The sequence below is a fragment of the Cetorhinus maximus genome, chromosome 11 (assembly GCF_964194155.1).
Source record: "Cetorhinus maximus chromosome 11, sCetMax3.hap1.1, whole genome shotgun sequence".
Lineage (NCBI taxonomy): Eukaryota > Metazoa > Chordata > Chondrichthyes > Lamniformes > Cetorhinidae > Cetorhinus > Cetorhinus maximus.
In genome coordinates, this window is record NC_135889.1 from 93,364,982 (window position 1) to 93,391,895 (window position 26,914).

General features: G+C 43.7%; 1 protein-coding gene across 1 annotated transcript in view; it reads left to right on the plus strand.

The window, feature by feature from the left end:
* Positions 1 to 26,914, plus strand: part of thsd7ba (thrombospondin, type I, domain containing 7Ba) — a 976,108-nt gene that overhangs the window by 912,479 nt on the left and 36,715 nt on the right. The window contains exons 22-23 of the mRNA XM_078552479.1: positions 10,339 to 10,510; positions 17,269 to 17,442. Coding sequence (XP_078408605.1) covers positions 10,339 to 10,510; positions 17,269 to 17,442 — 346 coding nt within the window. The remainder of the gene's footprint in view (positions 1 to 10,338; positions 10,511 to 17,268; positions 17,443 to 26,914) is intronic.

Sequence of the window (26,914 nt, forward strand, 5' to 3'; positions counted from 1 at the left end):
AATTGTGAAATTTAAATTTGAGATTTTTGTTTACCAAGGTATTAAGGGGCATGAGACAAAATCCACAGATCAGCCTTGAACTCATTAAATGGCGGAAATAGTTTGTCGGGTTAAGTATAAAAGGAAAGAAAGTAGCCAAAGTGAATGTTGGTCCTTTGAAGGATGAGACTGGGGAGTTAATAGTGGGGAACACAGAAATGGCAGAGACACTTAATCAATATTTTGTCTCAGTTTTCACGGTGGAGGACACTAGTACCACCCCAAAAGTAACAGGTAGTGCAGAGGGTATAGAGAAGGAGGAACTTAGAACAATCACCATCACTAGAGAAAAAGTACTGAGCAAAATATTGGGATTAAAGGGTGATAAATCCCCAGGACTTGATGGCCTACATCCCAGGGTTTTAAAGGAAGTGGCTGTGGAAATAGTGGATGCGTTGGCTATAATATTCCAAAATTCCCTGGATTCTGGAAAGGTTCCAGTGGATTGGAAAAATGCTAATATAATGCCCTTATTCAAAAAGTGGGGGGAGGCAGAAAGTAGGAAATTATAACTAGTTAGTTTAATGTCTATCATTGGGAAATTGTTGGTATCCATTATTAAGGAAGTAGTAATGGGGCATTTGGAAAGTCAAAATGCAATCCATCAGAGTCAGCATGGTTTTATGAAGAGTAAATTGTGTTTGACTAATTTGCTAGAGTTCTTTGAAGATGTGACAAGCAAAGTGGATAATGGGGATCCTGTAAATGTAGCATATCTGGACTTCCAGAAGGCCTTTGATAAGGTGCCGCACAAAAGATTAATACACAAGATAAGATCACACTGAGTTAGGGGTAATATTTTAGCTTGGATAGCAGATTGGCTAACCAACAGAAAGCAGAGAGCCGTGATAAATGGGTCTTTTTTCTGGATGGCAAGCTGTAACTAGTGGGGTGCCACAGGGTTCGGTCCTTGGGCCCCAACTATTTACAATCTATATTAATGACTTGGATTAAGGGATAGAAGGTACTATAGCTAAATTTGCAGATGACACCAAAATAGGTGGGAAAGCAAGTTGCAATGAAGAAATAAGAAATTTACAAATGGATATGGACAGGTTAGGTGAATGGGCCAAAATTTGGCAGATGGAGTTTAACATGGATAAGTGTGAGGTTATCCATTTTGGTCGGAAGAATAAAAAGGTGACTTATTATTTAAATGGAGAGAAACTTCAGAATGCTTCAATGCAGAGAGATCTGGGTGTCCTCGTGCATGAATCACTGAAAGCTAGTATGCAGGTACACCAGGTAATAAGGAAGGCAAATGGAATTTTAGCATTTATTGCGAAAGGAATAGAGTATAAAAATAGGGAAGTTTGTTGCAACTGTACAAGGCATTGGTGAGACCGCACCTGGAGTACTGTGCACAGTTTTGATTTCCTTACTTGATGAAGGATGTAGTTGCATTGGAGGTGATTCAGAGGAGGTTCACTAGATTAATTCCAGAGATGCAGAGCTTGTCTTATAAGGAGAGATTGAGCAGTTTAGGCCTATACTTGCTAGAGTTTAGAAGGATGAGAGGAGATCTAATTGAGGTATATAAGATGCTAAAGGGGATAGACAACATAGACGTGGAGTGGATGTTTCCCCTTGTGGGGCATTCTAGAATGAGACGCCATAGTTTTAGGCTAAGGTGTGGCAGATTTAAAGCAGAGACGAGGAGAAATTACTTTTCTCAAAGGGTCGTGAATCTGTGGAATTCACTACCTCAGAGTGCAGTGGATGCCGGGATGCTGAATAAATTTAAGGAGGAGATAGACAGATTTTTAATTAGTAATGGGTTGAAAGGTTATGGGGACAGGGCGGGAGATTGGAATTGAGGCTGAAATGAGATCAGCCATGATCGTATTGAATGGCGGGGCAGGCTTGAGGGCCTGAGTTGCCTACTCCTGCTCCTAGTTCTTATGTTCTTATGTAAATGGTTCACTTCTGTTCCTATGTTCCTATGATATTGCTGTTTCTCACGATCTCAAAACTTCTCAACACTGTTGATTTTTGCACAAATAAGACCATAAGATGTAGGAGCAGAAGTAGGTCATTTGGCCCATCGAGTCTGCTCCGCCATTCAATAAGATCATGGCTGATCTGGTAATCCACAACTCCATTTTCCTGCCTTTTCCCCATAACCCTTGAGTCCTTTACTGATTAAAAATCTGTCTATCTCAGCCTTGAATATACTTAATGGCCCAGACTCTACAGCCTCATGCAGTAAAGAAGTCCACAGATTCACTAACCTCTGAGAGAAGAAATTCCTCCTCATCTCTGTTTAAAATGGGCGCCCCCTTCCTCCGAGATTATGCCCTCTGGTCCTAGATTCTTCCACAAGGGGAAACAACCTCTCAGCATCTATCCTGTCAAGCCCCCTAAATGCCAGAAATCTTCCCCAGCTGCAGGAGTGATCCATGCTGCAATTTGTCCATCTCGAGATTCAGCTGCTGGCTCCAAGGGAAACCTCAGTCTTAGGAAGTTCTTCTATGGGAGAGCAGTCAGCTACCTCCCATACAACTGCTATTGAACTGGCACATAGATGAAACATATTCGATTTAGGAAGGCATCTGCTACACACTGCCTCAAGAGGGAAGCAGGCATTGAAGCAAACCCACTTTGTTGTTTGTTGTTTAATATCTGGGGGAGAATGTTTTGGAGCCTGCAAGAGTGGGAAACGTGGCATGCAGGATGACTGAATTAGGTAGGAGCTAAAATTTTGATTTCCCGATGGGAGGTTGAAATGCAGAGATTAATTCAGCGCTGTGTTTGTGGCATGTCGGGCCTCATGGCTTACTGTATGGGGTTCCTACTTGTAATACATTTGCATGCCATGAATACTTATTAGAGTAAAACGTTTTAAAAATTATGTCCTACCCTTCAAGATCAAGTTAGTGGTGCTTGAGAATCTTGTAGCACCAGGTTCACGTTCGCTTAAAGACGGTGACAACAGCCAGCTTTGTGCAGTTGTGCCTGAGGTCAGTGGTTTTCCTTGTTGAACTCTGCAGCACAAGGGAGGTTAGCGGGAGAATGGCAGCTCGCATGGGAGCTCGAGACTGCCAAGGGTGAGTTCGTGCTGAAGGCGGGTTGGGAGCGGTGTTGGTGGGCGGCAGCGGTGGTGGTGGGAATATGGAATAGGATCAGGTGCATGGAGGAGTATAAGAGGGAAGGACCTGGCCTCCTGAGTGTGGTGGTGGGTGGTGGAGACCGTTAGTGAAGGTAATAAAAAGAGGGGCCTAAAGGGTGGTGTCAGGACTGCCCACATGTGGGTCCATCTCAGAGTGTTACTTGACAGAGTCCTTACAGGGCTTTGAGTTCACCTACAACATTTAGATTATCCCCACTGAGAGTGATCTCAGACAATGACCTTTACAACGCATACAAGAGAGGGACAGTTGAGCCTGCAAGTTCAGCCATGTCCCATGGAGTGGCGACTACAACACTGGGCACTACCATGAACATTCAAGGGAGGCAGTGGTGCAGCGGTATTGTCACTGGACTAGTATTCCAGAGATCGGGGTAATGCTCTGGGGACCTGGGTTTGAATCCCACCATGGGCAGACAGTGGACTTTGAATAAAAATCTGGAACTAGAAGTCTTATGATGACCATGACACCGTTGTCGATTGTTGTAAACACCCGACTGGTGCACTAATGTCCTTCAGGGTAGGAAATTTGCCATTCTTATCTAGCCTAGCAAGCCACTCATTTGTATAAAACCGCTAAAAAGTCTACAAGGAATGAAACTGGATGGGCCATCCGGCATCAACTCAGTCGCTGGAAATGACAACAGCAAACTCAAACCATGCAAAGTTCTCCTCACTAACATCTGGGGGATTGTGCCAGTTTTGGGAGAGCTGTCTCACAGACTAGTCAAGCAACAGCCTGACAGTCATATTCGTGGAATAAGACCTTACTGATAATCACAGTCGCTACCATCCCCATTCCTTGATACGTCCTGTCCCATCGGCAAGACAGACCCAGCAGAGGTGGCGGCACAGTGGTACACAGCCAGAGGGAGTTAGCCTGGAAGTTCTCAACATTAACTTCGGACCCCATGAAGCTTCATCTTATCAGGCCATACATGGGCAAGGAAACCTCCTGCTGATTACCATGTACCAACCTCATCTTATGAATTGGTATTCCTCCATGTTGAACACCACTTGGAGGAAGCATTGAGGATAGCAAGGGCATAGGATGTATTCTGGGAGTGGGACTTCAATGTCCATCACAAAGAGTGGCTGGATAGCATGACTGCAGACCAAACCAGCCTAGTCCTAAATGACATAGCTGGTAGACTGGATCTGTGGCAAGTGGTGAGGGAACCAACAAGATGAAAAATATACTTGATCTCACCCTCACTGATATGCCTGCGGTAGATGCATCTGTTCATGACAGTATCGGTAGGAGTGACCACGGCAGTTTCCTTGTGGAGATAAAATTGCGTCTTCACATTGAGGATACCTGCCATTGCATCATGTGGCACTACCACCATGCTGAATGAGCTAGATTTCAAACAGCTTTCACAACTCAAGACCGGGCATCAGTGAGGCACTGGGGGGCCATCAGCAACAGTGAAATTGTACTCAACCACAATCTGTAAGCTCATGGCCTGGCATATCCCCTACTCTACCATTACCACCAAGACAGGGGATCAATCCTTGTTCAATGAAGAGTGCATGACAGCATGCCAGGACCAACATCAGGCATATCTAAAAATAAGTTGAAAACCTGGTGAAGTTACAACCCAGGACTACTTGTGTCCTCACAGCATAAGCAGCTTGTGATAGACAGAGCTAAGCGATCTCACAACCAACAGACCAGATCTAAGCTCTGCAGTCCTGCCACATCCAGCCATGAATGGTGATGGACAATTAAACAACTAACTGGAAGTAAGAGGCTCCACACATAACCCATCCTCAATTAAGGGGGTGCCCAACACATCAATGCAAAAGATAAGGCTGAAGCATTTGCAACAATTTTCAGCCAGAAATGCCAAGTGGATGACACACCTCGGCCCCCTCAAGAGGCCCCTAGCATCACAGATGCCAGTCTTCAGCCAATTCGATTCATTCCATGTGATATAAAGGGTAAGAGAGAGGCAAAAGTGGACATTGGGCCGCAGGAAAATGACACTGGAGAAGTAGTAGTGGGGAACAAAGAAATGGCGGAGGAACTGAATAGGTACTTTGCGTCAGTCTTCACGGTGGAAGACACGAGTAACATCCCCAAAGTTCAAGGGAGTCGGGGGGCAGAGGTGAGTATGGTGGCCATTACCAAGGAGAAGGTGCTAGGAAAGCTGAAAGGTCTGAAGGTGGATAAATCACCTGGACCAGATGGATTACACCCCAGAGTTCTGAAGGAGATAGCTGAAGAGATAGTGGAGGCGTTAGTGGTGATCTTTCAGGAATCACTAGAGTCAGGGATGGTCCCAGAGGACTGGAAAATCGTTAATGTAACCCCCCTGTTTAAGGGAGTGAGGCAAAAGATGGGAAATTACAGGCCGATTAGCCTGATCTCGGTCGTTGGTAAGATTTTAGAGTCCATTATTAAGGATGAGATTTCAGAATACTTGGAAGTGCATGGTAAAATAGGGCAAAGTCAGCATTGTTTCATCAAGGGGAGGTCATGCCTGAAAAACCTGTTAGAATTCTTTGAGGAGGTAACGAGTAGGTTAGACAAAGGAGAGCCAACGGATGTTATCTACTTGGACTTCCAGAAGGCCTTTGACAAGGTGCCGCGCAGGAGGCTGCTCAGTAAGATAAGAGCCCATGGTGTTAGAGGTAAGATACTAGCATGGATAGAAGATTGGCTGTCTGGCAGGAGGCAGAGAGTGGGGATAATGGGGTCCTTCTCAGGATGGCGGCCGGTGACTAGTGGAGTTCCACAGGGGTCAGTGTTGGGACCACAACTTTTCACTTTATACATTAATGGTCTAGATGAAGGAACTGAGGGCATTCAGGCTAAGTTTGCAGATGATACAAAGATAGGTGGAGGGACAGGTAGTATTGAGGAGACGGGGAGTCAGCAGAAGGATTTAGACAGGTTAGAAGAATGGGCAAAGAAGTGGCAGATGGAATACAACATGGGGAAGTGTGAGGTTATGCACTTTGGTAGGAAGAATAGAGGCATAGACTATTTTCTAAATGGGGAGAGAATTCAGAAATCTGGAGTGCAAAGGGACTTGGGAGTCCTAGTCCAGGATTCTCTTAAGGTTAACTTGGAGGCTGAGTCGGTAGTTAGGAAGGCAAATGCAATGTTGGCATTTATTTCGAGAGGACTAGAATATAAAAGCAGGGATGTGCTGCTGAGGCTTTATAAGGCTCTGGTCAGACCACATTTAGAATATTGTGAGCAATTTTGGGCCCCGTACCTCAGGAAGGATGTGCTGGCCCTGGAGAGGGTCCAGAGGAGGTTCACGAGAATGATCCCAGGAATGAAAGGCTTAACATATGAGGAACGTTTGAGGACTCTGGGTCTATACTCAATGGAGTTTAGAAGGATGAGGGGGGATCTGGTTGAAACTTACAGAATACTGAAAGACCTGGATAGAGTGGACGTGAGGAAGATGTTTTCATTAGTAGGAGAGACTAGAACCCGAGGGCACAGCTTCAGACTATAGGGAAGACCTTTTAGAACAGAGATGAGGAGAAACTTCTTTAGCTCGAGAGTGGTGAATCTATGGAATTCATTGCCACAGAAGGCTGTGGAGGTCAGGTCATTGAGAATATTTAAGACGGAGATAGATAGGTTCTTGATTGGTAAGGGGATCAAAGGTTACGGGGAGAAGGCGGGAGAATGGGATTGAGAAACTTATCAGCCATGATTGAATGGCGGAGCAGACTCGATGGGCCGAATGGCCTAATTTCTGCACCTATGTCTTATGGTCTTATATCAAGAAACGGCTGAAGGCACTGGATACTGCAAAGGTGATGGGCCCTGATAGTATTCTGGCAATAGTACTGAAGACTTGTACTGCAGAACTTGCCTCTCCCATTGCCAAGCTCTTCCAGTACAGCTACAACACTGGCATGTACCAGGTATGTCCTGTGCAGAAAAAGCAGGATAAATCCAACCTGGCCAATTACCACCCCGTCAGTCTACTCTCGATGATCAGTAACATGATGGAAGGGGTCTTCAACAGTGCTATTAAGTGGCAACTGCTTAGCAATAACCTGCTGAGTGATTCAGTTTGGGTTCTGCCAGGGTCAATCAGCTTCTGGTGCCATTACAGCCTTAGTTCAAACATCGACAAAAGAGTGAACTCTAGAAGTGAGGTGAGAGTGACTGCCCTTGACATCAAGGCAGCATTTGACCAAGTGTGGCACCAAGGAACCCGAGCAAAACTTGAGACAGTGGGAATCAGGGGGAAAGCTTTCTGCTGGTTGGAGTCATACCTAGCACAAAGGAAGATGGTTGTGGTTGTTGGAGATCAATTATCTCAGTTCCAGGACATCACTGCAAGAGTTCCTCAGGGTGGTGTATTCGGCCCAACCATCTTCAGCTGCTTCATCAATTACCTTCTTTCCATCATAAGGCCAGAACTGGGGATGTTTGCTGATGATTGCACAATGTTCAGCACCATTCATGACTCCTCAGACACTGAAGTAGTCCATGTCCAAATGCAGCAAGACCTGAACAATATCCAGGTTTGGGCTGACAAGTGGAAGTAACATTCGTGCTACACAAGTGCCAGGCCAATAAGACAAAATCTAACCATCTCCCCTTGATATTCAATGGCTTTACCATTGCTGAATCCCCCACTATCAACATCATTGGCGTTTACCATTTACCAAAAACTGAACTGGACTAGCCATGTAAATACTGTGGCTACAAGAGCAGTTCAGATGCCAGGAATCCTGTGACAAGTAACTCACCCCCTGCCTTCCCAAAGCCTGTTCACCATCTACAAGTCACAAATTAGGAGTGTGATGGAACATTCCCCACTTGCCTGGATGAGTGTAGCTCCAACAACACTCAAGAAGCTTGGCGCCATCCAAGACAAAACATCCCGCACAAAATTCACTCCCTCCACCACCAACGCCCAGTGTACCATGTATAAGATGCACTATAGGAACTCAAGGCTCCTTAGACAGCACCTTCCATACCCATCATCAGTGACCTTCCTTCCATCATAAGGTCAGAAGGGGGATGTTCGCTGATGGTTGCACAATGTTCAGCACCATTTGTGACTCCTCAGGTACAAAAGCAATCCATGTCCAAATGCAGCAAAACCTGGGAAACATCCAGGCTTGGGCTGACAGTTGACAGGTAACATTCACGCCACACAAGTGCCAGGCAATGACCATCTCTGACAAGAGAGAACCTAACCATCGCCCCTTGACATTCAATGGCATTACCATTACTGAATCCCCCACAGTCAACATCCTGGGGTTACATTGACCAGAAACTGAACTGGATGAGCCAAATAAATACTGTGGCTGCAAGAGGAGGCCAGAGGCTAAGAATCCTGTGGCAAGTAACTCACTTCCTGACTCCCCAGAGCCTGTCCACCATCTACAAGTCACAAGTCAGGAGTGTGATGGAATATTCTCCACTTGCCTGGTTGAGTGCAGCTCCCACAACGCTCAAGAAACTTGACACTAGTCAGGACAAAGCAGCCCGCTTGATTGGCACCACATCCAGAAACATTCACTCCCTCCACCACTGACGGACAGTAGCAGCAGTGTGTACCGTCTACAAGATACACTGCAGGAACTCAGCAAGGCACCTTAGATTGCACCTCCCAAACCCATGACCGCCACTATCTAGAAGGACAAGGGCAGCAGGTAGATGGGAACACCACCACCTGGAAGTTCCCCTCCAAGCCACTTTCCCTCCTGATTTGGAAATATCTTGCTTTTCCTTCACTGTCACTGGGTCAAAGTCCTGGAACTCCCTCCCTAACAGCACTGTGGATGTACCTACACCATATGGGCTGCAGTGGTTCAAGGAGCCAGTTCACCACCACCTTCTCAAGGTCAATTAGGGATGGACAAAAATGCTGGCCCAGCCAGCGAAGCCCACATCTCATGAATTAATAAAAAAATGGTGAGGCAAAATAAACCGACAGAGAAACAAACAGATACAAAATCTTAGCGATGGAGACATAAACAGAAAATAAATTCTAGAAATTGATGGTATGATATGGTGGCAAAGTATAGCTATGATTTAGGAGCACTGCCGTAGTGCAGGGCTGAACGCAGTGTTCTGCTGAAAAATGATTGTTGGTATTTCTCGCTTTACATTATCTGAGCTTTGCCCAGTCTAAGTCCTTTGTCTGTATATTGAAATGCTGTATCAGTGCAAACGGAAAAAGTGAGATACAGAACTCATTTACTACCAGCACTCGAGCATTTTGGGTAAAATATTTTATTACAGATAATGTAAATTATAAGATGATATTTGTATGGAAGTAAATCGGGTTGGACGATATAGCAATTTTGTTTTCAAGTTAGTTCTTCAATTTAATGTATCTTAAAACTGATAGCAACCACTGTTTCACACTGTGTACTGAATTTTATATAATTTGTCACAGGTTTCAGCATATACTCACAAATATATTCTTATTAACTGCCATTGCACCACATTGTTCACAGAAGAGAATAAAGGAGCATTTTATGTATTTCTATTCACATTTAATACTCTCCCTAATGAATACATAAAATGTGTTATCTGACTACAGACTGTCATTTTAGTTATCTTGTTAAGGTACCATTGAGCTAAAGAATAGTTACATTTTCATCCCACCTACATGTTTTCGTAATACATTAACAGAAGGTTTATGTGGTTACAAATAAGGCTGTCAGTAAGCAGGGTAAAGATTGTATAAAGATCGCCCTTGTATTTTAACATGCCATTGGGAAGTTCTCTACTGCATTTTTTGCTTTCAGATAGGTGTATTTCAGAATAAGAAATTAAAATCTTCTTCATGTATATTGATTCTTCCTGACCACTCTCATTGTTTCATTCCCAGTTTGCTGTTGAGCACAATTGATTAGCATGTAATTGTCAGGAGGCATAAAGAATTTCAATTTGCTTCACAATTTAGCTTTGAGACTCAGATTTTGTTAATTTAACTGCTTTACCACTATCCTGCATAAAGACAGAGAAACGTAGGGTGAGATAATGAAAATAAGATTCGTTTTTAAAGGTACAATATTTCTGAAGTGAGAAAAATCCAGGTACCTACATTTTAACATTTGAATTTCTCAGTTCAGACAATTGTTTGATTTGGAATTTGGTTTGGTTCTTACTTATAATAGCCATTTAATTAATGCTTCAATAGACCATTATCAGCAATTAATTTATTTTGCAGGGTGCACAGTGTGGCGATGGGTTTAAAGTGCGTAACCTGTCTTGTGTCGTTCATGATGGGAAGCTCCCTGATACAACAAAGGTGGTGGAGAATGAAATGTGTGGCAGTAGACCAGGTGGAATAACCAGTAGTGATTTGGAACTAAAAGTCCCTTGTTCAGTGCCTTGTCCAGGTAAAGTGTCATATGACTATCTTACATGGATATGAATTGATAGATCAAAATAGATCCTACTTTTGAGTGTTTGTGATAATCATATTTTCAATTTATTGACTTAAAGCAAGAAAATCATCACAAATTAAATTAAGATTCCTTTGAGATATTATTCCAATGTTTGTTTCGATTTATGACAATTATAATGTGTTATAAAAAGTAAGATCACGGGCATGTCATGATATTAGTATTAACGTTTGCAATTTGTTATTTATCATTCACATCAATGTTATTGTGCAGTTATTCCTTAGTAAGCTACTGTGCTCAATGATATGTCACTTTAATGTTGTTACATACTGTTTTTGATATTATTTACTCAGCAGAAAAATAACTTGTATTTATATCATATTTGTAAACAAACATCTTAAGATGCTCCTGATGTGCAGGCAGAAGCATAGATGCCAAACCGATACTGATACTGCAGACATAGTACTAATAATGTATAATTGCTCATAGTAGGACATCCAAAATTAGTGAGTTAGTGAGTGTAGTTAAAATCATAAGATTTTTAAAATTGAAATGAAATGACTTTGCGTGCTGAAAATCTGAAATAAAATGGCAAATCCTAGAAAAACTCATCGGGACAGGCAGCATCCGTGGAGAGAGAAACAGTTAATACATCAGGTCGATGTCCTTTCACCAAATTTCAGCTAATGATTTGAGGCAGTGTGCACTTTGCTGATTTGTTTCATGTAAATATACAGTTATAACTGTTGCTTTCACCCATGTAACATAACATATTGGGCAGAATTTTGCCCTTGGATAGCAGGCGGGCCCCACCGGCTTGGCGGCGGGTGGGCAGCCAACCCCCACCACTGAAACAGGGCCCACTGCCATTTTAAGTGAGCGGGCCAGTTAAGGCCCGCCCAGCGGCATCCCCGATGGGAAGCGCTATGCACTTCCTGTGCGGGGGTGAGGGATTCCCCATCTGTCAAAGTGCGCTCTTTCGCACATGCGCGTGAAAGAACACACTGCTCCCTGAGGCAAAGTCCTGTCTCAGGGAGAATACTAACAGTGGTAAAAAATTTAAAAATAGAAACATTAAAAAATTATTAACATGTCCCCCTCATGTGACAATGTCACACGAGATGGGACATGTTAATAAAGAAACCATAAACTTTATTATTTTTGTACAAAACGGACATGAAACTTCATCCCGCCAGAGGATGAAGTTTCATGAATAATCAGAAGCCCGCTGGGGCTCCTGGCCTGCCCGCCAGCCTTAAGGTTGGATGGGCAGGTCTTTAATTACTCTAACTAGCCCGTCAATGGCCTCAATTGGTCGTTGACAGGTCGGCGAGCAGACAGCTGATTTTGCTGTCCACCCGCCTTCCTAAAAATTTAAATGACCCAGGATGACATCGTGGATTCCTCCCGACGTTATCCCGCGTCATTTTCCCCTCGGCGACCGGGCCCCACCCCCAAATCACCGAGGGGAAAATCCTGGCCATAGACTGCAAGATGCCAGCTGTATTTCTTTAATCCTTTGACCCTTATCATCTTTGTATAAACCTTGTGACCAGTCAACCATCAGTAAGTTCTATGGGTGACTGACTGCTAATGTTGACTAACTTTAGTTGCGCTAGTAAAGATGCATCAAAGGTTTCACACAAAGAACCAATTTACTAAAGATAGAAAGTCCCTTTTTAGCAGTTGTGCAACCAACTGCAGAATGGATTTTTTAGAAGAACCTTAAGCCATAAAGAGCTCCTTCAAGGGAAGTTCAAAAAGTTAAACCTGACAGTTCATAATTTGGAAAGTACCACTTAATCAGTGTCCTTTTCAGTTAAAAACATTTAGGCCAGGATTTTCCAGCCGTTGGGCAGGCTTGGCTGGGGCGGTCACAGAGCTGACTGCCGCTCCATTGGCTCCGCACTGCAATTTCACGCAGGCTGGCCAATAAAGGCCCGCCCTGCATGGATCGCGAGCAGTAGCGCTTACCTGTGCGGGAAGGGGGGAGCCGGGTCCAGCGCTCTTTCACGCTTCAATCTCCCTGAGACACAGAGCAGCCTTAGATTGAAATGCTTTTAAAAATATATATATAAGGACATTAAAAATTTAATGAAACATGTCCCCCATGTGACTATGTCACATGAGATGGGACATGTTTTTATTTTCAAAATCAAGTTTTTAGTTCATCAGTATTAGCTTCAGGAAACCTCATGAATGAGGTTTCCTAAAAAATGTAAAGGCCGCTTGGCCTTTTTTGCCTGCCCGCCAGCCGACTCCGGTGCACGCCCGCCGAACGAAATATCTCACGAGTCCGCGATGACGTCGGGACGCACGCCCTACTTCATCGCTCGTCATTTTATGTTCCGGCACGTCGGGCGCACGCCCAGACACTGAATGTAACATTCTGCCCTTACAGTTTCTCACTTGTCAGCCGCTACTTCTAATTCCGATAATTCACATATTCCCCCTCTTCAAAATTTATCCTGCCTTGGATCATATAACTTTACAAAGGAGCTGATACAGTACCAATGTTTTGAAATTAAGTTTCTGAAGCAAAAGAAAATGAAAGTTTTGGTTAGATGCTGTTGTTGCACTCTTACTTAATTTTAGCTGCTGAAGCTTCCTTGCCAGTGTTCAGAGGTAGCATTAAAATGGAGGCACGGAGCAATAGGAGATCAATTCCCCCGGGCAGTAATCTGGTGGAGCAGAATGCCTAATTTTCATTCCATTGAATTTGCTGTACTGAAAGTTAGATGGAATCTGAAAAGGCCGGATAGCCTACCTGCGGGGGAAGACAAAGACATACCCAATTGCCCCCAAGGTCCCAACTTTGAAAAACCAACTTGGACCCAAGCTAATAAGAAGTTGATCTTACTTGTATTCAAAATTCAGACTTTTAAAAGAAAATGTATTTGTAGCTAAAGGGGCCATCTTCTCCTACATATAAGCAGGTGTGAGATATAAATGCCCCATTTAACTGCAGTGACCAATTTGACACCAGTAACTGCAAAATTGGTTCAAGCAAGATAATACCTTGTTTCTGCTTGCTGAAGCTGATGTTCTGTATGTATCAGGTCCATAGTGCTTCCCCCACAGGCTTAAAGCTTAAGGGGCTTATTTTGCTTGCCTGGCCTCTCTGCCTGAACACAAAGAACCATAGAGCACCAGAATTGTGCTGTAACCAGATGTACATTAACTCTTTCATATTTCCTGGAAAGGCTCATTAACGTGGACTTGGCGTGTGCCAGATGGTTGTGGCAGTCTGCCCTTTGGCGCATTCACACTTTGCAGAAGACCCCTGAGTACTGCTGCAGCTCTTAAACACCTGCGGCAGTTTAAAGACACTGAATGGGGTTCAGTAACACCCATTGTTTGGGTACTACGGGTAGCAATTAGGGATCAAAGTGATGTCCGATATTCTTGTGTATACTTCTGCTGTGAACTGTGCCAGACATCATCCTGGTGAGGGCACAAGCGTGTGCCCAGCCACTATCCGCCAGAAATACTCAGAGCAGGCAAATCGTTACGTTGGCTATCAAGCAATGCTGACTTGATGTCACTGGTGTCATTTTGGAGCTCAGTGCTCCAGCTGATCCCTTCTCTTAACCTTGCAGAGCTGAACATGCAGCAGGATGGAACACTCACCCCCCCGCACCCCCCGCCATCCAGCACAGATTAAAGGGATCGTCAACTTACAGCCTAGTTGCTGGTTGATTTCTTCTATTTGTTGCTTCAATTCTACAAGTGTTTGGTGTTTACCACAGTTCTTTCAACCTGCAAAATATTTATGTGGAATGATGTGGCAGATGCTGAAGGAATTTTTGCTGATTTTAAGAATTTTGCGCAAACTAGTTAGTCCCAGATATGTGTGCACTAGTAAGCATTCCTCTTATAATACATCATTTCTGGGACAATGACTGGAAGTCACTCAAGCCACTAGAAGAGGGAGGAGCAGAAGGGGCTGAGCTGGTGGCTGTCAGTTTGAAATCAAGCAAGAGTGCTGTCTCTTTAACATCACTCTCTTTTTGGTCTTCCTCCACTACCTGGCTAGATTGTACCTCATGGGTATCTGAAACCTAAAAAGCACAAGAGTAAGGTTGTGGTAAGAGGAGGGAAAGTAAGAGGTACATGCTTACAACATCTGCAGCTTGCAACTCAGAAGAGAATGTGGGATGAAGGCCAGGTAGGATGTGAGAAAGAAGATTAGGTATGAGGATATTGTCATCTTCAATGGTTTCAGCTCTACCTGTAGCTAAGGCCTCAGCAATGCTCCTTCTAATAATGGTCGGCACCATTTGGCTGATGTGACCGTAGTGATTGAATAACTATCAGTGTGTGAAAGCTGTGAAATTTGGACGTGAGGCTCGTGGTAGTGAAATTTGGACGTGAGGATGAGATAAAGCATAAAAATATCAGGCCTGAGTCCTGATTGACAGAGATTGTTGGTAGTTGAGTGATCGGGCTGTGGTATGTTAAGTTGTGTCAGAGAGGCTAGTGGTACAGCTGGTAGGCTATTTGAAAACTCATTCACTTGACCTTGACGTGTGAGATCACTGAACTTCATGCAAGCTGCATCCAGGGCCTTGGAGTTGACTCCTGGTGTTGACAACCACAGCTACCTGGCCCCACTGCGCCCAGATCAGATTAATTTCCTGCACAACTCCAACACCTGCTCCAGCTACAACTCACCTCCCTTCGAAGATGTCCAGGCTAACATGAAGTGGTGTCAGTCAGTTTGAAGTGGCACAAGGAGGTTACGATTTTGGGGCACTCTGTGTTGTGTACAGCCAATGAACTGCAAGGTTGGTGCTAACTGCATGCAGATATCATTGTAATGAACAGGCAGCATGAAGTTAACATGCTGCCTGCATGCAATGGGTTCAGGTTACGAGTCCAGCGAGATCCCTGCACCTGTTTTTAGGGACTGTCCAATTTAGCCCCCAATTAGTTCTGCTGAAGGTGTTTTGAAATTAGGAGCCGACCTTTCTGTAAATTTCATTCTGTGGCTGACCATTTCCTGTTTTTTGCTGTGGTCTGGGTTTACTCGATGTTTTTGCTTTGATTCTGTTATTGGTCTACATTACTTCCGATTGTTTTGTTGTCTGTCTGGCTGAGGTGGCTGATGTAACTTGTAATGTCTGGAAGCAGCAGCAGTAGAAGCAAGAATTTTCATGTTAAATTATTTTGTAAATATTGCTAAGGAACATGGAGAATGGGAGACTGTTCTGTTCCTGAGCCATAGACATAAGGTAGCTAAGATGTGGCAAGATGAGCATGACAGCAGGCCACATAAATGGGCACAGCACAGCGCAAAGCCTTATCTTGGCATGACGGCATTAAGGGCCATAGACAGTAGGTGGGAAGGGCATGAGGTGGCATGGATGGAGCATGGGGTGTGGGGTGTGAGGGGGTGTGAGCAGTGAAGGTTGCAGGGCCTTTCTGTTTTTTATTTTAACCGGGATGAAGTCCCATGGCATCGAGTTGGGCTTTTTAAACAGCACGCCTTGGCACCCAGCAGCCCCTGTAGTTGTCACCAAACTTTTTCCCAGGTCAGCTGACCTGACTCCAGTCTGCACCCGACCCCCCCCACAAAATGTAAATCCCACCTTTGTGGGCACTTTCTCCCGAGGCGGGCAGGCCAAGCTGGGAACTTTCCCAACCCCCGCTACTTGCCTTAAGGATGAAAATCCACGGCAATGTTTCAGGTCAATTTTCATACTGGCACACGGGTTCCAATCAACTACTTTGCACCATCTGACTCACTAGCAGTGGCTAAATTTCTGGTCTAAACTCCAGTGGATAGTCACTTGAAACTTTCTTGAAATTTATATACTGAATACTTAAGCTAGTATTAATTGTCATTGGGGAATGGAATATTATTTCCTCACAGACAAGAGAGAATGGACCTGCCACTGTATGTTGATGCAAAGTTCCAGAGCTGAGCTATGTAGCTAAACCCCCCACCATGAGGGATAAGTGTACTTGCTGTTAGCCGTAAACCAGTACTTTCTATTCTCCAACTAATCGCTAGTCTCCAAATATTGCAATTGTGACCAAAATGAATTATGTGCATTTGTGAACTCATCTAAACTTTCTTGAGCACAAAATGTAAGCTGACAGAGCTTGTACTGCCTGAGTGCTGCAATGACAGAGGTGCTGTCTTTCAGATGAAATGGCAAACTCTCTCCTCTCACGTGGATGTAAATGATCCCATGACACTATCTAGAAGAACTGCACAAGATTTATCCCTAGTGTCCTGTCTAATATTTATCCCGCGACCAACATCACTGAGAAAGCGCAGTTTGTTCAGGATATACATTACGGTTTGTGGGACCTTGCTGTCAGCATGTTGGCTGCCACATTTTTGTCTTACCACAATGACTGTGCTTTATACTGCAATGGCTGTAAAGTGCTTTGGAATGTTTTCAAAAGTGTTATACAAATCCAAGTTTTTTCAGCTATTCCTGCTTTGAAATTTCTTCCCTCGCCCCAACTCCATGTTGATTATTTTACATACAAAGAGTCAATTAAGCCATGAATTTAGTATTATGAGGTTATTTTTCTCCAGAGAATTTTTAGTATTCCATCAATCTATCACACTATTAAACAATGGCTGATCTATTTCACTGAAAACAAGGAGTGTATAATTGTTATGTACAATTAATATTGCTACAAATGTGTAAATGGCTAATTCAGTGCATGAGTAATCGTTATACATTTTGGATCTGGGCATTCTTGTTACTGAAATACTGGATTGCAACCACCAGGTGACTGCCACCTAACCGAATGGTCATCATGGAGTTCATGCCAGCTGATCTGCCTAGATGGAAAGAGATTTGAAACTACTGGTCGCCAAACCCGTTCCAGAGCTGTGATTGTTCAGGCATTAGAAAACCAGGAAAATTGCCCTGAACAAACATGGGAGGAAAGGTCTTGTACAGGTAAGAATAAATCAAAAAGGCTGTCATTAAGTTGGTTTAAATCTGTAACTGGCAAATTTGCCATCGATAAATTGTAAAATAATCAATAGATTAATTCAGCTTATCACCTATTTTTTTAAAGAATTCCACACAGTTACAGTGTCACAAACCCAGCACCCTTGGGACCAAGGCCATGCTGGATTTCAGATCTTGCTGTATTTCGGAGGAAAAATTCAGAACCTTAACTCAATTTTTAAAAAAATGTATTCTTTCATGTGATGTGGGCGTCACTGGCAAGGGCAGCATTTGTTGCCCACCTCTAAGTTCCCTTGAACTGAATAGCTTGCAAAGCCATTTCAGATGGCAGTAAAGAGTCAACCACATTGCTGTGGGTCTGGAGTCACATATAGGCCAGACCAGGTAAGGGCGGCAGATTTCCTTCCCTAAAGGTCATTAGTGAACCAGATAGGTTTTTACAACAATTGGCGATAGTTTCATGGTCACCATTACTGAGACTATGGCTGGAATTTTCCAGCCCCTCATGCTGGCAGGATCTTCTGTTCCTGCCATTGTGAACGGAGATTTCAATGGCTCGCCAGCCCCACCGTGGAGGGACCCACCATGGAGACACTGGAAAATCCTGGCCTAGTTTTCAATTCCAGATTTATTAATTGAATTTAAATTCCACCAACTGCTGTGGTGGGATTTGAACCCATATCCCCAGGGCATTAGCCTGGGCCTGTACATTACTAGTCTAGTAACATTACCACTATGTCACCATCTCCCCCTAAATTAATTGGAGACACATGAAATAAAGTGAATAAGTTTCTGGGTGAGGTCAAGGGTAGCACAGGAAAAGCCCAACTTGTGAAGCCGAAAACTAGTCATGTGCTCCACCTCACTGATTACAGTAGCACCTCGTAGAATTGTCCCAGTAAGTTATTACACTTATTTAATGACAGTCAAAATCCATGCATGGCAGCTTATAAAACTGTCCCGTTTTCAGACAACTCCGGTTTCCAGATAGCCGGATCTGATACCTAAAGCTGTAATAATATCTTATTGGATTAAGAGGCTATAAGTAGTGAAAGCCAAGAGACATGCGCTTTAATGTAAAACGGTTTAAAACATTTGCTTATAGCTGAAACAGGTCTAGTTGACCAACTCTAATTTGGAATGGAAGACCTTCTGCTAAGATTAATGCCTGATTTCTAGAATCCTGAACACTAGGATAGATGATGTTTTATCTAAAACACTCAATTTGTTTCCTCCATCCCACAATCAATAACTTTTCAAAATTAGGCAAAGGAATTGTAGGAAGGGGTTGTTATTTATTTCCCACACCCACTCCAACCATTAATTTGGGCCTTTCCTAGCTCGAGGCTGTTGTGCTGACATCAGCCAAGAACGTGTCAAGGGCCACTTATTTTACCAGACTGCAATGAATTTAATGAAATGGCTGTTCTATCTTTTATGTTGCATATTTTATTTCCCTACTTTTAACCATTTAATGTAATGTTTTGAATTTACAGTGATATGATGATTCACATTCAGCAGAGATTGTGATTGAGATCAATATCAAAATTGCAGGCTTAATAAGAATTGAGCCAAGAAGCAACCAGACTAGCTTGAGTAACCATGCCAATTTTTATACATAAAAAGTGGTGAGTCATTAAAGATTAATATTGCTAGTTAAGTAGCTCCTATAAAGACAAAGCTGTATGGACAAGGACAAGGTGATGGGTACGAAAGAGAGAGCAGACATTTAATGACCATGCATTTGCAGTATTTCACATGAATTATTGCATTAACCTGCCAGATATCTGAAGGGGAACAGCAGGAAATCATAACAATGAAGTTAAGCATATAAAAACTGGAAAGCTATGTTATAACCGTTGAAGGTTTATAACCAAAAGATACAAAACTAGAGTACAATTCTTAAAGGTGTGCGGGAGCAGAGAGACCTGGGTGTATATGTGCATAGATCATTGAAGGTGGCAGGACAGGTGGAGAGAGCAGTTAATAAAGCATAAAGTATCCTGGCCTAATTAATAGGGACATAAAGTACAAGAGCAAGGAGGTTATGCTGACCTTATATAAGACACTAGTTAGACCTCAGCTGTAGTTTTGTGTGCAGTTCTGTGTGCCACACTATAGGAAGGATGTGATCGCATTGGAGAGAGTGCAAAAGAGATTTACAAGAATGGTTCCAGGGATGAGAAACTTGAGTTATGAAGATAGATGGGAGAAGTTGGAACTGTTCTCCTTGGAGAGGAGAAGGCCAAGAGGAAATTTGACGGAGGTGTTCAAAATCATGAGGGGGCTGGATGGAGTAGATAGGGATGAACAGTTCCCATTTGTCAAGGGATTGAGAACGAGAGGGCACAAAATTTAAAGTGATTTGCAAAAGAGGCAAATGTGGTGTGAGAAAAAACTTTTTCGCACAGCAAATGGTTTGAGCCTGGAATGTGCTGCCTGGATATGTGGTGGAGACAGGTTCAATTGAGGCATTCAAGAGGGCATTAGATGATTATTTGAATAGAAATAATGTGCAAGGGTACGGGGATAAAGCAGGAGAATGGCACTAAGTCATGATGCTCATCTGGAGATCTGGCATAGACACAATGGGCTGAATGGCCTCCTTCTGTGCCATAACAATTCTGTGATTCTGTGATAAGGGACATCCGAGGATAATGTGCAGTATTCTATGCATTTGGTGGAGCTTGTCTTCACATTGCAGTTCCAAAAATTCTCTGTGCTGCACCAAACAAATTTAGTATAAGAAAACCACAATTGAACTGCCTGACAAGGGTCATGTACAACACTGGGGAATTCCAATGAGCCAGAGCAGGTACTTTCCAGATTTGTGTTTATAAGTTAAATAAATTGACGCTTTAGATCCTGTGTTATTTTACTTACTTTCTGCAACTTTGTGATGGTGCTGCCAGCAAATGCAGTGCCAAGCTCGTTTTTCAGAAGTTCATCAGGAGTGGATGTTGTAACACATCAGATCAAACTGTAAGGGTGTCAGTGCAGATTCTAGCTGTCCCAGTATTGTTTAACCCTTGTGGTCAACACTTGGGGATGTAGAAAGTCCTATGTGGTTCATTGACATCGTAAGTGTGGGTACATGTATTCAATAATATGTGTTGAGAAACGGCAAAAGTGTTGCTGTCAGCTAACATAGCAAGGAGCATGATCCTAGAACAAAAGTATTCAAATGCAGCGTGGCAAAAAGGTTGCTGTATGTGGTATGAAGTACCGGTAATTTTTAAGTCTTTGAAGATAATGAATAGAGACGCCTCTGATGAAGCGAAATTGCAACTGCCTTTTGAAAATGTTTGCTGTATTGAGGAAATTCCAGCACATTGATTTGTACATTGCTCATCCGCTTGGTTCTCAAGCAGAACAGTGAGACGGCTGAGACAGTTTGAAACTAGAACTAGGGGTCACAGTTTAAAAATAAGAAGTCTCTCTTTTGAGACGGAGATGAGAAGAATTTTTTTCCTTTCAGAGGATCGTATAGTTTGTGGAATTTTCTTCCCCAGAAAGCGGTGGAGGATGGGTCGTTGAATATATTCAAGGCAGAGTTAGACAGATTTTGAAAGAGAAGCGAGTCAAGGGCTATGGGGTGACAGACAGGAAGGAGGAGTTGAGGCCACAACCAGTTCAGTCATGATCTTATTGAATGGGGGAGCAGGCTTGAAGGGCCAAATGACCTACTTCTGCTCCTAAGTCCTATGTTCCTATGCTCCATGATGGGGACTTTTCACTTTACACCAGACTGGTTCCTGCTGTTTCCCATCCTATGCTGGGTTCTGCTGTTATGCTGCTGAATCATTTCCTGCGTTGTTGCTACTCACTTGCTTCCCATTGCCACTGACTCAAAACTCCTTGATGAACTTTCACTGGCCTTGGTTCGACCAAGCATGAATGCTGCTCCAATCTTGTGTGCTGCTCACAGCCCTATTGTGCTCCTTAAGCCAGCTTCTTCATCTCTTGCCTCTTCTAATTTCCTCCCCTAGCCTGTGCCTACCAAACCAAATCTCACCCATTTAGGGCTAAACTCCTATCTCTCTTTTGACCTCATTCCTCCTTTTTCTTAGGCAGTCACTTGGGATTGAGGATGACTTGCTTCCATTTCCATTTGAAGAGTTCTGAGTTGGCTGATAAGTCCAAGTATGTTGGGCAGACTCTGCCACATGTGGGGCAGGTGGTGCTTGGAGAGTTGGGTAGGTAAGTTGTTGGAAGGTTTGTGCACTCTCTCTGATCCCTCGACTTCACCCCTGGGTGCTCCTGAAGGTGTCTTTCTATGTCTTCAGTGCCATCCCGAATGAACCTTCTCCATTTTTGTTGGTCAAATGCCAGGGACTCCCATCGCTTAGCAGGGATATTTTATTCCTTCAGGGATGCCTTGAGGACATCCATAAAACATTTCCACTGTCCTCCTGGTAAGTCTCCTGCCATGACTGAGTTCTGAGTAGAGCAGTTGCTTCAGGAGTCCAGTGTCAGGCATGCAAATGAAGTGTCCTGCCCAGCGGAGTCAGTATTGAATGATTAGCATCTCGATGCTGGGCATGTTGGCTTGGGAGGGGTCACTGCTGTTGGACCACATTTCTTGCTGCCAGGTTTGGAAGATCTTGGAAAGGCACCACTGATGATACCTCTCCAGTGCTTTGATTGTCCTGCTGTAGGTTGTCCAAGTCTCCAAAGCATGCAGGAGGGTGGGAATCACTGCTGCCCAATGAGCCATGACCTTAGTCTCAGGTTTGAGATCCTGGTCCTCAAATGTCTTTTTCCTCAGCTGGCCGAAGGCTTTGCTGGCACATTGGAGATAATGATAAATGTCATCGTCTACATCTGTTTTCATTGAGAGGAGGCTACCAAGATATGGAAAATGTTCCACATTTTCCAGGATCCTATCATTGATCTTAATCATTGGGAGGGGGTGTTGTGCTGTGGGAGCTGTTTGGAAGAGGACTTTAGTTTTCCGGGTATTTAGTGAAAGGCCCATTTTCTCATATGCTTTGGAAAATGACTGGGCAATGACCTGGAGCTCAGTTTCTGAGTGACCACACATGAGTGTCATCTGCATACTGACTGAGATTGGAGTGGTCTTGGTTTTGGATTGAAGGCGGCATAGGTTGAACAGTTTCTGTCTGTCCTGTAAATTATCTCCATGCCTGTGGGTAATTTGCTAAATGTGAGGGCTATGTTGCAGCGAGGAATATGGAGAAGAGGGTTGACACAATGACATAGCCTTGTTTAACCCCAGTCTTCACTGAGATGAGGTCTGTGATGGTTCTGTTGCTGAGGATCATGGCTTGCATGTCATCATGAAGTAGCTGGAGGATGGCAATGAATTTCTGAGGGCAGTCAAATTTGGGGAGGATACTCCATCAGTTTTCACTGTTGATGGAGTCAAAGGCTTTCATGGGGTCGAGAAAGGCCATGTACAGCAGTTGGTACTGTTCCTTGCATTTTTCTAGGTTTTGCTGGACAGTAAAGATTATGTCTGTGGTGGCTCTCGATAGACGAAAATCACACTGCCGCTCTGGAAGGAGCTCTCCGGCCAGTGGGTGGAGGCAACTGAGGAGGATCCTTGCAGTGACCTTCCTTGTGGCAGACAGCAGGGAGTCTCCTCTGTAGTTACTGCAATCAGGCTTGGCACCCTTCTTGAATATGGTCCCCATCACGATGTCCCTGAGTTCCCCCAGCATTCACGCTTCTTCCCAGATACGGAATATGAGTTGTGCAGCTGTGCCAGGAGTGTATCACTGCTGTGTTTGAGAATTCAGTAGGGATTCCATCTGCTTCAGAGGCTTTGTTGCTTTTCAGCTGTCGAATAGCTTTTTCAATTTTGCTCCAGGCTGCATTGGTGCCAAAACCGAGGCAGATGGGGCATTGAGGAATGGAATTGAGAACATTCGAATTAAAGACAAAGTGTCGGGTTGAGGCGCTCTTCAAAGTGTTCTCTCCAGTGGGCACTGACTGCCTCCCTGTCCTTGATGAGCTCCCCCCTTGTGCTTGGCTCTCAGCAGAGTGGACCCTAAAGTGATTGGGCCATTGATCGTGTTGACTGCGTTGGAGGAACCGTGCGTGTCATTGGTGTCCACAAGTTGGTGGACCTCCCACACTCCTTTTACACACCATTTCTTTATGTCATGGATTTTATGCTGTACCATTGCCTTCAGATGCCTGTAGGCCCACTGCTTTTCTCTTGAGGTGTAGTGAAGTTTCCAGTCAGTGAAAGCTTTGCACTGACACTCGATTATGTCCTGTATCTCTTGGTCATTTCCATCAAACCAGTCACGATGTTTTCCCGGTGGAGAGGTGAAGGGCCTCTTGGCAGGTGCTTGTTATGGTGGGCTTTAAGGTCAATCAGCACATTGGCCACACTGTAGCTCCTGGTAGCTGGAGGATGAGAGGTTGGCAGTGAGGCACTGACTGAGGAGGGCCACTTTAGTGTGCAGGAAGTGTTCTCTATTGCAGCAGCTTGAGCAGCAGCTGGTGTCACTGCAGTGCATCCATGAGGTCAAGAGCTTTATGGATAGGACATTTATAGATTTGAACATTCTGCCTACCACACAATTGAGCAAAATCATATATGAATTTCAGTGCCAGTGCAATGCCACGTATGTAGGCTGTAAGCCTCAATGATTGGCTGACTGAATCAAACAGCATGTTCTTTGGTTAATAGGAAGAGTACAAATCATACACAATGACTCTGTGCTTGCAAAAGCCAAAACAAAAAGTTCACTGTTAGATGATTCTGTGATTGGGCAGCACTTACTGAGCAATCCTAAGTGTGTTAATAGCTACACTAGCAACCAAGTTAAGGTAACCTGTTGCACTTATAATGTGGCTCACTAGAAGTGACATTGTTAAAAAGGGATCAAAGAAAATGCCAAATAATTATAGGCCAGTTAGTCTTACATCGGTGGTGAGCAAATTAGTAGAATCAATCCTGAGAGATAGGATTAACTGTCATGTGGAAAGGCATGAACTAGTCAGGGATGGTCAGGATGGATTTGATAAAGGAGGGTCTTGCCTCACACATTTGATTGAATTCTTTGAGGAAGTGACAAGAAGGGTTGATGAAGGTAGTGCAGTGGATGTTGTGTACATGGATCTTAGCAAGGCATTTGACAAGGTCCCACATGATAGATTGATCAGGAAAGTAAAAGCCCATGGGATTCAGGGTAATGTGGCAAACTGGATAAAAGGTTGGCTTTGTAACAGAAAACAAAGGGTAATGGTCGATGGATGCCCTTGTGAATGGAAAGTTGTCTCAAGTGGTGTTCCACAGGGCTCGGTGTTTGGACCCTTGTTGTTTGTATTATATATTAATGAATTGGACATGAACGTGGGGGGCACGATTGAGAAATTTGCACATGACATGAAGATTGGCCGAGTAGTGGATTGTGTATAGGATAGCCATAATCTCCAAAATAATATAGATGAGTTGGTAGAGTGGGCAGTAAAATGGCAGATGGATTTTAACACAGAGAAGTGTGAGGTCATACATTTAAGGAGATCAAACAGTTACAGCGATCACAAAATAAATGGGAATATACTAAGAGGGGTAAATGAAATGAGAGGTATTGGCGTGCAAGTACACAGGTCCCTGAAGGCAGCAGTTCAAGTAGGCAAGGTTGTGAAGAAGGCATATAGAATGCTCTCCTTCATTGGCAGAGGTATAGAATATAAAAGTAAGGATATAATGTTGGAATTGTATAAAACACTGGTGAGGCCACAACTGGAGTATTGCGTGCAGTTCTGGTCACTTCATTACAGGAAGGACATAATAGCTCTGGAGAGAGTGCAGAGGAGGTTTACAAGAATGTTGCCAGGGTTAGAAACGTGTAGCTACAAGGAGAGATTGGATAGGTTAGGGTTATTTTTCCTTAGAACAAAAAAGGCTGAGAGGTGACTTGATTGAGGTGTACAAAATTATGAGGGGAATAGATAGAGTGGACAGGATAAAATTGTTTCCCTTGATGGAGAATTCTAGAACTAGGTGACATAGATTCAAGATAAGTGGCAGAAGGTGTAGGGAGGACATGAGGAAGAACTTTTTTACGCAGAAGATAGTGGGTGTCTGGAATTCACTGCCCAAGTCAGTGGTAGAGGCAGAAACATTAAACTCTTTTAAAAAGCACCTGGATCTGCACCTTAAGTGTTGTAAGCTGCAGAGCTATGGGCCGGATGCAGGAAGGTGGAATTAGAAAGGGCACCTGGGTGTCCTCGGGCTGGCATGGACAAGATGGGCCGAATGGCCTCCTTCTGTGCTGTAACTTCTCCAAGGTTCTATATGTTTACATGCAGGGGCGCATTCTCTGCAAACAAAAGGAATATGTTCAAGCCTTGCACCTTTTTGAGTTACCTGGAAGCTTGGGGAGCCTATAATTCCCCATTGATATCTCAATGGCAATGCCTCAGCCAATCAGACTCGACTTGCCAACCATTTTTCCTTGGAGAAAAGAAGGCTGAGAGGAGACTTGATAGAGGTATTCAAGATCTTGAGTGGTATAGACAGGGTAAATAGTGAGAAACTGTTCCCACTCGAGGACATCAAGAACCAGAGGGCACAGATTCAAAATAATTGGCAAAAGGAATAAATGCGATGAGAGGAAAATAATTTTCACCCGGAGGGTGGTTGGAGTCTGGAACAAACTTCCTAAAAGGGTGTTGGAGGCAGGTTCGATTGAGGTATTCAAAAGGGAATTGGATTGCTACCTGAAAAGAGAGAATGTGCAATGTTACGGGGATAAGGCAGGGGAGTGGGACTAGGTGCTCTTTCAGAGAGCCAGTGCAGACTCGATGGACCAAATGGCCTCCTCCTTCTGCACTGTAAGGATACTGTGATACTGTGATACAATTAGCACCCCTTTTCTTCTGCATTATAAATTGTTGTGATGGTTTGAAATTTGGCATTCTTGCATTTGCCCTGATGAGTGCAAGACAAAAAGCTTCGCCAGCATGTCTCTCTTTTCAGCAAATTCAAGTTCTGTACTACCAAGCAACTGTTATAGAGTAGCTATAATAAGGGATTTTAATTATCTGAAAATAGACTGGGATAGTAGTAGCGTAAAAAGCAGAGAGGGGCAAGAGTCCCTAGTTTTCAGGGTATGCTCAGGGAAATTTTCTACAGCAGTATGTTTCCAGTCCAATGAGAAAGGAAGCATTGCTAGATCTTGTTCTTGGGAATAAGGTGGGTCGAGTGGATCCGTTTTCAGTCGGGGAACATTTGGGTGACAGTGATCATTGTATCATAAAGTTTAGGCTTGCTATGGAAACTTTCAAGCTACAATCCAGTATAAGAATAATTAACCGGGGAAAGCCAACTTCAATAGTGATAAGAGTGAATGTGACCCAGATGAATTGGAATCAAAGGCTGGCAGGCAAAACTGTAACTGAACAATGAGTTGCCTTTAAAGAAAAGATAGTTCAGGCACAGTCCCACAAAGAGGAAAAGTAGGGCAAACAAATC